At 44.2% G+C, this 12,172-nt stretch overlaps 2 protein-coding genes across 2 annotated transcripts in view; one reads left to right on the top strand and one right to left on the bottom strand.

Moving 5' to 3' along the window:
• LOC142196121 (uncharacterized) overlaps positions 1-12,172 on the bottom strand; it is a 530,658-nt gene that overhangs the window by 84,292 nt on the left and 434,194 nt on the right.
• Positions 1-12,172, top strand: part of LOC142196124 (uncharacterized) — a 305,361-nt gene that overhangs the window by 38,039 nt on the left and 255,150 nt on the right. Inside the window, exon 2 of the mRNA XM_075266347.1 lies at positions 5,059-5,491. Within this exon, the coding sequence (XP_075122448.1) occupies positions 5,059-5,491 (433 nt within the window). The remainder of the gene's footprint in view (positions 1-5,058; positions 5,492-12,172) is intronic.

Here is a 12,172-nt window from a genome sequence, read left to right as displayed (position 1 = left end):
GGGGGACAATAGGTACAATGCAGATACAATGTGTGCATGGTGGGGGGTCTCAGGAGGATATTGTATGAGGTGGAGCCCAGTGTCATCCTCAATAGTGTCTCTGATCAGGAAGGAGGTAATGGGGGAGGGCAGATGTGGCCACCATAGGGCTATATAGATCCAAGCATTGTCCAGGAGGTTTATTTACCAGAGGACTTACAAGGAGGGAACTTACCTGAGGAGGAGACCCTGACAGGAGATATATATATATATATATATATATATATATATATATATATATATATATATATATATATATATATATATATATATATATACACTCACCGGCCACTTTATTAGGTACACCTGTCCAACTGCTCGTTAACACTTAATTTCTAGTCAGCCAATCACATGGCGGCAACTCAGTGCATTTAGGCATGTAGACATGGTCAAGACAATCTCCTGCAGTTCAAACCGAGCATCAGTATGGGGAAGAAAGGTGATTTGAGTGCCTTTGAACGTGGCATGGTTGTTGGTGCCAGAAGGGCTGGTCTGAGTATTTCAGAAACTGCTGATCTACTGGGATTTTCACGCACAACCATCTCTAGGGTTTACAGAGAATGGTCCGAAAAAGAAAAAACATCCAGTGAGCGGCAGTTCTGTGGGGGGCGGAAATGCGTTGTTGATGCCAGAGGTCAGAGGAGAATGGCCAGACTGGTTCGAGCTGATAGAAAGGCAACAGTGAATCAAATAGCCACCCGTTACAACCAAGGTAGCCAGAAGAGCATCTCTGAACGCCGCTCAGTACGTCCAACTTTGAGGCTACAGATGGGCTACAGCAGCAGAAGACCACACCGGGTGCCACTCCTTTCAGCTAAGAACAGGAAACTGAGGCTACAATTTGCACAAGCTCATCGAAATTGGATAATTGAAGATTGGAAAAACGTTGCCTGGTCTGATGAGTCTCGATTTCTGCTGCGACATTCGGATGGTAGGGTCAGAATTTGGCGTCAACAACATGAAAGCATGGATCCATCCTGCCTTGTATCGGTAACGGTTCAGGCTGGTGGTGGTGGTGTCATGGTGTGGGGAATATTTTCTTGGCACTCTTTGGGCCCCTTGGTACCAATTGAGCATCGTTGCAACGCCAAAGCCTACCTGAGTATTGTTGCTGACCATGTCCATCCCTTTATGACCACAATGTACCCAACATCTGATGGCTACTTTCAGCAGGATAATGCAATGCCATGTCATAAAGCTGGAATCATCTCAGACTGGTTTCTTGAACATGACAATGAGTTCACTGTACTCCAATGGCCTCCACAGTCACCAGATCTCAATCCAATAGAGGAGCATCTTTGGGATGTGGTGGAACGGGAGATTCGCATCATGGATGTGCAGCCGACAAATCTGCGGCAACTGTGTGATGCCATCATGTCAATATGGACCAAAATCTCTGAGGAATGCTTCCAGCACCTTGTTGTATCTATGCCACGAAGAATTGAGGCAGTTCTGAAGGCAAAAGGGGGTCCAACCCGTTACTAGCATGGTGTACCTAATAAAGTGGCCGGTGAGTGTATATATATATATATATATATATATATATATATATATATACCTGAGGTGAGAGTGCGGAGCGCCCCCATCTGGTGAGTAGAATATCACTGACTGTAATATACTGTAATGATGGTGGACTATAAGGAATAGGTGTCTGTATATGTCATGTGTATGGGTTATGTCTGTCCCCGTGTGGAGGTCTCCATATTAACCCTGTAATAACCGGAACAGTCATTTTACCTCTTATGTAACCCCTTAATGACCAGGACATTTTTGTATTTTTTCATTTTTCTATTGAATAACCCGGAGTTATTAAACACTTTTTAACATTTTGGGGGGGATCTGCAACGTGAAAGTGAAATTGCAGCTTGTGAATTATATCTGCGGAAACACGAGTGTATATCGTATAGATGAGGAAAAATCTGTAATGTGTTTCTGCCGCGTTTGTTCTTTGTTTCTGCGTTTCGCTATGTGGGGCCCCGGCCTTAAGAAGTTTTTTAGTAGCACTTTGTAATAAGAATGTGAACAATGTGATAGAGAGAAACGCGTTACCTCTTTATTGTTGTCTACATTTTACTGGTACTTAGTCATATATGAAAGAAACCTCAGATCTCTACAACCTATATGTTGGTTTCCAGCTGTATACCGCCTCTGTTCTGCTCACACATATACTGTGGGGGATATCAGCTTGTGTAACCTCCATTTTGGATTCCAGGGCCATGTGGGGCGATGCCTGCAGCCATTTTAGAGAGCTCACCCCCCTCCATAATGAGATGCGACTCCTCTGCTGATCTATGTGACCTCTTTGCCCCCAATCATGTTATGCTAATTATACTGGTCCAACCTGTTCTTTGTCTATACAATGTATCTCACTGGTTAAGGACCTTATAGACCCGGCCTCATTTGTGAAAAAAAACCCACGTCACTTTATATGGCAATAACTTTGGGACGCTATAACTTACATAAGTGATTTTGAGATTGTTTTTTCATGACACATTGTTCTTCATGTTGCTGGAATAGTGTTAAGGTACCATGTCACATTTGCAGAGCCCTTAAAGTACCAATAATATGCAAATCCCTCAAAATTGACCCCATTTTAGAAACTACACCCCTCAAGTAATTTCACAAGGGGTAATGTACAACGTGAAAATTGAAAGTTTTAAAGGAATATGCTATTTTGGTGCCCAATACATTGTACCCACTGAGTCATCAGAGACATACACTCATAAAACCATTAAATGGGCCATCCCGAGGACAAATAGTTATATATGTGGGTGTACACTGCTGCTTGGACACACAACAGGGCTCAGGAGGGAAGGAGCACTGCGCTTTTTAGCTCTTGGGGTACAGATTTCTGGACACCATGTTGTTTTTGCAGAGCCCTGGAGGTGCCAGTAAATTGGAATTCTCCAAGAAGTGACCCCATTTTGTAGGGGAAATTTTAGGGTCTCTGCAAATGTGACATACTGTTCACAAACCAACAATCTAAATCTGCACTCCAAAAGCACATAGCGCCCCTTCACATCTACCCCCTGCTGTGTACCCAAATGGCAGTTTACACCCACATGTCTGACACTGGTGTACCCCGGATAATAATATCATATGTGGGTATACACTGCTGTTTGGGCACAGCCGGGCACAGAAGGGAAGGAGCGCTATTTTGGTTTTTGGAGCACAGTTTGGTTTTTGGATGTCTTATCACTTTAGCAGATCCTCTGAATTACCAGTAAAGTGGATTCTGTAGACTTGTGACCCCATTTTGGAAACTACAGCCCTAAAGGGATTTATCAAGTAGGATAGCGAGCATTTATAACCCTTGAGTATTGCATTCATTTAATTTCAATAAATGATTGTGCAGCTGATATTGAAAAGGAAAATATGTTGTGCCCAGTTTGTGTCAGCAGAGACACACACTCCAAAAACTGGTAAGCGGGCATCCTGGGCACAACAGGTTTTGGAGCCTTCATCTCTGATACAAGCTGGGCACAACATATTATGCATTGGAATGAAATATTTCTGGAAAAATTGTCATTTTCACTTTTTGCAGTCAGCTGCGTATTCATTTCTGGAGAATAAATTATAGCAACTATTGGATAAATTCCTTCAGGGGGGTGTAGTTTCCAAAATGGGGTGACATGTCAGGGGATTCTACTTTACTGGCATTTCAGGAGCTCTGCAAAAGTGTCATGGCATCCAAAAGCTAAACTGTCTAAATCTGTGTGCCAATAACCAAATATCGCTAATTCCCTTCTGTGCCAGACTGTACCCTAGTATCAGTTTTTATCACATATGGCATGAAGTACAATATCCTGGGTACACCAGTGTCATACATGTGGCATAAACTGCAGTTTGGACGCCAGCAGGGCGCAGATGTGAAGGAGTGCTATGCGGCTTTTGGAGTACAGATGCAGATGTTTGGTACCTGGACACCATGTCATGTTTGCAGGGCCTCTAAGGTACCAGAAAAGTGAAATCCCCTAAGGAGCGACCCCATTTTGAAAACTGAACCCCTGAAAGAATTTATCGAGCGTTGTAATAAGCATTAGTATCCCAGGTGGGAATGCGCAGCAAATAGTAAAAAGAGAATATGAAAGCTGTGCGGAGTATATTGGGTACACCAAATTCCCTACTATGTCCACAATAGCGCCTATAATTGTGGGGGTCACTCTGGGGTTCACTTTTACTTTATTTTCCCTCATAAGTTCTAAATCTGGGGTGTCCCCTGATAAACACTCGCACACCTTATACATTCCCCTCCTGCTACAACCACTTGAGTTCTAATGATTTGGTGATTTTTGGGTTTTTTACCTGCACAGTGTACAAGCTAGATTCTTTATTATTCTAGTGATGTGGCCAACACCGCGCTCCTATTCACAACAATGGGAGCGCCAGAGATAGCGAATGATTTACTTCAGCTATTTCCCGTGTTCCTACTAAAGTGAATGGGGGTGTCATCCACCAAATGACAGGTCTACATTCTTCCTGGTGGGGGTCTCTGCAGTCAGACCCCACCGATCAGGTATTCTATGGGTAATACTTTCCTGGTATTTCCCCTTTAATGACCCGGTAGAGGGTTTGTAGACTTTCTAATACACAATATAAGAGTCCGTTCTGTATTAGGAATAACTAGATTTAGTAGATTTGTAGATTGTTCGATATCTCATTACTTGTTACTGACACTGTTGTGTATAAGAAATCCTCATATGGTGATTTGGTGACTATTGTGCGACATGTCTCGGTAATTACAATATCTCACTAATAAAATTATAATTGTTTTGAAAAAATTCTGTTTCATTTTGCAGGCGGTGACTGGATGAGCGGCTCCATAGACACCCCCCGAATATAAAGGAGAAGATCATCACAGATTGGTACAAGAAGACCTGGACGTAGACTGGGGAAATCTTTTCTGGTTCTGAACCATGAGCTCAGCCATGAAACCTAATCCTTCCATACATGAGGGAACTGACAGAGATGAAAAAACATTTCCATGTCCTGAATGTGGGAAACATTTTAGCCGAAAAGCACGACTTGTAGATCATATAAGAACCCACACAGGAGAGAAGCCATTCTCATGCTCAGAATGTGGGAAATGTTTTAACCAAAAATCGTATCTTACACAACATCTGAAAGTTCACATTGCAGATAAGAATTTTTCTTGCTCAGAATGTGTGAAATGTTTTATGTTTAAAAGAGATCTTGTGACTCATCTAAGAGTTCACACACAGGAGAAGCCATATTCATGTCCAGAATGTGGGAGATGTTTTAGCAACCAATGTAGTCTTAAGAGACATGAGAGAACTCACACAGGAGAGAAGCCTTTTTCTTGCTCAGAATGTGGGAAATATTTTAGAAACAAATCAAATCTTGCAGGTCATAATAGAACTCACACAGGAGAGAAGCCATATTCATGCTCAGAATGTGGGAAATGTTTTAGCCAACGAAGTCATCTTAAGACACATGAGAGAATTCACAAAACAAGAACAATTCCCCAGTAAAGTGTAACCAGTAAGATGTCACTGCGGTATTTCTGTACATAGGTATCATGAACTATGTGACCCTGATATAAAGTATATTTACCAGCCATTACTACACCCAGAGTCGCCTTCCAGGAATCTTCATCGTCTCTTCTTTACAGAACTGCTTTCCTTCAGATACACTCGGAGGTTTTCTTACATGAACTGCTCAATTCAGATACAGAAGAAACTAGAACTAGAAATCTTGACTCTTTTACAGCGGCATTATTTTATCCTCCTGGCTGTGTGAGGAGTCAGACCCCGCTGATCTGATATTGATGACCCCCCGATACATGAGCCATCAGTCTATAACCTGCAGGACACCTCTAGTTTGGACCTTTAGGACTGAGCGGTTTTCCATTAATGTCGCTGTATGAGGGCTTAGTTTTTTGTGCGGGTTGTATTTTTTAGTAGTAACATTTCGGGATAGATGGAATTTATTGATGAACTTTTATTAAATGTAACAACAATTTCACCATTTACCATGTGACATAAATAATGTTTTCCTTTATGATGATGTTGCTGCGATTATGGGGACACCAAATATGTAGAAATGTTTTTCTTTTAGATTTTACTTTTTTTTAACAGAATAAAGAAACTTTTTTTTTTTAAATTGTTGCTGCTTTCAAAGACCCATAACTTTAAAAATTCTGTCAATTTATTCATATGGGGCTTGTGTTTTGTAGGAGCTGATGTAGTTTTATAGGTAACATTATGGGGCACAGGGGGCTTCTTACTTACAGGCTGTGGACACCTTTGTACATGAGAAATCAATAAACACATATTGTCCTAAGACAATGGACCAGGCCCGGTCACATTTACCATCATTTACACCAGATTACTGACATGAGCTATGAGCTGGGGTAGATTTCAGCACGGCCTATATCCACCTCCTTGGCTACCAGGACAGACATCAATGCTTGTGGTACATCCCAATACAAACACCAGACGTCAGTGTCACATTGTAGTCAGCACTTATTGAATAGAATTCCAGTAAATCTTATTTTTTATGGCCCAAAGAAAAGAAGACTAATAAGTCTACAGGGAATAATCTGCGGCAGGTTCTCATGAAGGCCGGATTCATATCGCTGTAATATGGAGATATTCAACCAGACATATAACATCCTCAAGTCCTGTAACAATTGTGGGATTTATTACCTGCCCGCACTGAATGGGTCATGAGACCGGGCGTCAGAATAGGATCAGGGAATATTTGTGATCAGGGGTGGATTTGTTTAGAATACAACCCATTTGTGGGGCCCCAGAGACCAGGTAGGGGCCGATATTTACTCATCGATCCTCACTCCTGTCCTGGCCCCCACTTCAGCTCCAGGAAGCTCCATACACTTCTTATCTGTCACGGTATGTGGTGAAAGTAACTGGGGCAATATACTGTGTGGTGACCCAAAATAAGGGACAATATATAGCATGGGGGTTCAAAATTGGAGGATTATATAGATAATGTTTTCCCTTAGCCCAAACAGCAGCACAAGATGGGGTATTCCTGCCCCTGTGTACCGTTAGTACAAGCTCCCCCCCCCTATAAGAGGCCACAGAGACCTTCCCCCCTCATGTTAGTTAAAAAGTATAAAAATACATAAGCAATATAATCATACATCAATTACCATAAAAATCAGGGAGGGAGCCTTGTGCTGCTGTTTGGGCTTTGGGAAAACAGATTATCTATATAATCCTCAATTCCCCTTATGCCCAACAGCAGCACAAGATGGGAAATTAACAAGTAGATATCCCATTTAGGGAGGGGGGTCCTGGCAAGTAGAAGCCAGGACAGAATGACCGGAGGCAGCTGAGCATATTTGGTCTACAGAGAGAGAATGCCTCTCCACCCAGGAAGTTGCCACTGCTCTGGTTGCATGGGCGTGAAGAAATTCGGGTACTGGTAAGTCATGAGCCTGCAGAGAACAGGCAATGGCTTCCTTAATTCATTTGTACAATGTGACCTTGGAGGCCCTGATGCCCTTTTTGTGCCCGAAGATGTTTACAAGCAGATTTTCTAATTTGCGAAAGGAGCTTGGAAGAGGGGGAAGGAAAAAAGGTTAGTAAAGATATGACTTGATTTATGTTCCCAGGTGTGGGAACCTTGGGCAAAAATCCACGGACAAATCTAAAATGTACTTTATTAAAAAAAAAAGGTAATATAGGGTTCAGAGGCCGCCAGGGCCTGTAGCTCTCCAACCCTTTTGGCAGAAGTAATGGTCAATAAAAATGTTACCTTGAACGAGAGGAATTTCAAATCCACTTCCGATAATGGCACAAAGGGGGGAGCACATAGCCCCTTCAGAACCGAAGCTAAGTCCCACTGCGGGATCGGGGGCTGTACTGGAGGGTGGAGCCCAGAGGCTCCTTTACGAAATTGCTTGATTAGAGAATTTTGGGATAACCGGGTCCCTAGGAGAGTCAAACCCTTATCCAACCCACCTTGTAAAAATTCCAAGACAGATTTAATGGTAGTGCTGTTGAAGTGTTTCTCAGTGCACCAGTCTTGAAAAATCCGAGAGATTCTCAGGGAGCTCCGGTTGGTAGAGTCCACTCTACAATTGGCCGATGTCCTCAGGATGGCCTGGGACAATCCTCTATCTCAACATACGGTGAGATAGACAGTGAAGTTAAACCTGTCCAAGTCCTGGCAGAGCTGTTTGTTTAGAGTTACCAGGTTTTGGACTCGTGGAAGCCTCCAGTAGGTCCCTCGACTCATAAACATGAGGTGAGTAAAGCATGCTCTTTTTGGCCAGAACGGCATGATCACAATTGCTGAAGTCTGGTCCTGCCTGAGTTTCGCCAATACTCTCGGGAATCATTGGAATCGGAGGAAAAATGTACACTAGTTTGAACCTCCACGGTATTGACAAGGCATCGATCGCCAAGGGATTGTCTTCCCGGTAAAGGGAGCTAAATTTCTTCACCTTGGCATTGTACTGGGTGGCCATCAGGTCCACCTCGAGGAGACCCCACATACTGGTAAGATGATGAAAAATCTCTGGATCCAGGGACCATTCTCCTATTGTTACCCGGCCTCTGCTTAGTTGGTTCGCGAGGATGTTCAGTTGACCCCGGATATGGACCGCTGATAACTGGGATATGTTGTTTTCTGCCCAGGAAAATATCAGGTCTGTCACTCGTAGAAGCGAGGAGGATCTGGTTCCCCCCTGCTTGTTGATATAATGAACAGCTGTTAGGTTGTCTGTCCCCACCCTCACGGCTTTTCCCCAGAGGTGGGGGGCAAGGCTCAAGAGCGCGCAATGTAATGCAGTGAGTTTGTGCCAATTGGATGAGTGAGACCTCTCCGTCTGGTTCCAGGTCCCTTGAACTAGGGTCTCCCCCAGATGTGCTCCCCATCCTAAGAGCGAGGCATCCGTGGTCAATAGGGTCCAGGAAGTCTAGACCATGGACCTCCCGTCTCTAAGTCGAGACCATCATTCCAGTGATCGATGGGTCCTGATGGATAACTGGATTGGCTTCTGTAGTCCCGAGGGACTGTGGTTCCATTCTCTCAGAAACTCACCTTGTACAGGGCGCATATGCCATAAGGCCCAAGGAACTGCATCGATGGTCGCGGACATGAGTCCCAGGACTTTCATGGCCGCCCTGATAGTAACCTTCCAGGTTGTGGAAAGGTGATGAACCGCTCGACCAATCTTCTCCTTCCGAGGAGAGGGCAGAGAGATCATCATGCTTAGAGAATCCAAAATGAAACCCAGAAATTGAATCCAGGTAGATGGAGCCACTACTGACTTCTGCCAGTTTACTAGCCAGCTCAGCTCGTTTAGTAAGGCCACTGTGATACCTAACTGTGTGGCAAGAACCTCCTTTGACTGAGCCTTCAGGAGCCAGTCATCTAGATATGGGACAATAAACATCCCCTGGAGGTGCAGGGCGGCTACGACTGGAGCCACAACCTTGGTGAAGGTGTGGGGGGCCGAGGATATACCGAAGGGGAGATCCGTAAACTGGAAATGGCGTAATTTTCCGTTTAGGTATACAGCAACTCTTAGGTATTTTCTGTGAAGAGAATAAATGGGTAGATGGAGATAAGCGTCCCTTAGGTCTAAGGTGACGAAAAAAATCTCCAGGCTGCAGAAAAGGGAGGACCGACCTGATGGTCTCCATACGTAACCGGATCTTGTGGATATATCGATTTAGATACCTGAGGTCGATGATCATGCGCCATCCTCCGGTCGATTTTGGGACTAAGAACACTGGAGAGTACACGCCTTGACCTCACTCGTTTAGAGGGACCAGTTCCAACGTATTCCTGTATGGATCTTTCTAGATGAAGCTGCCTGATGCCCTGAAGAGGGCGGGTTCTTAAGTTCTTCTCAGGAGGGAGGGTGGAGAAGTTTATTTTGTAGAAATACACACAAAAAGGTAATATTTCTTCAGCTCACCATATAGATAATACGACCTTCACTCCAGGAGCAGAAACATCATACGGACTCAGGTAGGTTGGAACAACATGAAAAAAATGTAAAAGTTCCGCTCACACTGGCCAAGGATCCAGGAGACGTCCAATGTAAAATTTAACTTTTATTTACATCATATAAAAAATAGTTACAATCAGTAACCAAGGAGCTTTTTAGAGTTAAATAGTGCTACGCGTTTCGGTACACATGTCAGGCCATGACGAAGGTACATGTGTACCGAAATACGTAGCACTATTTAACTCTAGAAAGCTCCTTGGTTACTGATTGTAACTATTTTTTATATGATGTAAATAAAAGTTAAATTTTACATTGGACGTCTCCTGGATCCTTGGCCAGTGTGAGCGGAACTTTTACATTTTTTTCAAGTTTATTTTGTAGTTGGCACGTATGAGCTGAAGGACCGATGGATCTTGAATGTGCCGGCACCAAGCCGATACGTGCAGAGAAAGGCGACCTCCTACCACCGCAGACTCGCGGGGCAGAGCGCCTAAATAGTCAGAAAGATCCTTTCTTTCCCGATTCTTGGGAGGATCCGCGACTGCCACCTCTGGATTGACCGCCGAGGCGTCTACGAAACTGACCTCTTGAGCATCCTCTGGAAATTCCATAGCCATGAAAGGACCGCTGTCCCTACCCGAAGGTTGGGGGAGGTTCTTCCTTTTGGAGTCCGTGAGGCCCTCCATAATCCGGTCCAGCTCCTTACCAAAAAATCTACCTGGCTCAATGGGAAGGCTGCACAGGTTGAAATTTGAAGCACTTCTGTGCTAGTTCTGCCCCAGACTCGGCCTTACACATCTCGCAGTTTCATGTGGATGGCTCGGATATATTACAGATTACTAATAGGTCCTATGTTTAGGGGCCCCTAGTTTAGCGAGTGACTCTTCCTCATGTCTCATAGCTTTCTATTCTATTTGGTTCCGTATTAGGACAATTTGTTCTCATTTTTGGTAACATTTAAAAAGCTCAAACAATCCCCCATTTATTAGGGACAGGTCTGCGCCCGGGGTGTTATAGATACACATGGCGGTTCTATTACTAATAGCAGTGGGTTTGATGGATTGTTATTTGGGGGACAAATTTGAAAACTGACCCTGTGATGGGAGCCGATGTCATATCAAAAGGGTTTGTTCTCTGTACAGTATAGCACCAGGGTGCTATAGTGGGATGTGATGGTGGACCAGGCCATAGGACATGTCTGCTGAGTGGTGGCAGCCATGGTAGATATCTAGGAGTAGCATCGGCAGCAATGCAGTAAATGGAGGAGGATAAAGGGAGACGGTGACATCACTATTCTCTTGTGGTCGGACAAGATAAAACTCTCCTGACAAACTGGGCCAAGACTATTGGCCAAGAAATCCATGGGGTCAGAGTTATCTGCTGGACTATAGGTGTACTCAGGATAGGACTGAGATGTGTAACTAGGAATGGCTGGGCCCTAAGGTGAACATTTGATGTAGACCCACCCTGCTAATCCCCCTTACCCCCCTTCCCTCACAAACTACATTCCCTGCACTCCTGCACACACTATTATACCCCATAGTGGCCCCTGCACACACTATTATACCCCATAGTGGCCCCCTCAGCATCTTCCTCTTCCAGTGTGAGAGTCGAAGTTCCTCTTACATAATGACCCTAATGATCTTCATCCTCCTCCATCTACACAGAGTGATGACGTTGTCTAAGAAATGGAAACTGTTTCTTCTCTCCCTGATTGCAGGAGTGTAAAAATGATGGAGGGTCCGGGGGGATGGTCATGTCTATGGGATAATGATGGAGGGTCCGGGGGATGGTCTCATGTTTGGACATGGATGTAAGATGTTGATTGTCTTTCCTGATTCTCACATGAGAAGGTCTCGGAGTATCTCAGGAATCTCTTACAGATGATAAATAGGGGGGAAACAATAGGTACAATGCAGATACAATGTGTGCATGGTGGGGGGTCTCAGGAGGATATTGTATGAGGTGGAGCCCAGTGTCATCCTCAATAGTGTCTCTGATCAAGAAGGAGGTAATGGGGGAGGGCAGATGTGGCCACCATAGGGCTATATAGATCCAAGCATTGTCCAGGAGGTTTATTTACCAGAGGACTTACAAGGAGGGAACTTACCTGAGGAGGAGACCCTGACAGGAGATATATATATATACCTGAGCTGAGAGTGCGGAGCGCCCCCGTCTGGTGAG

The sequence above is a fragment of the Leptodactylus fuscus genome, chromosome 2 (genome assembly GCF_031893055.1).
Source record: "Leptodactylus fuscus isolate aLepFus1 chromosome 2, aLepFus1.hap2, whole genome shotgun sequence".
Classification (NCBI taxonomy): domain Eukaryota; kingdom Metazoa; phylum Chordata; class Amphibia; order Anura; family Leptodactylidae; genus Leptodactylus; species Leptodactylus fuscus.
The sequence above is the reverse complement of the archived record's forward strand: the minus strand, read 5'-3'. Positions and strand labels throughout refer to the sequence as shown.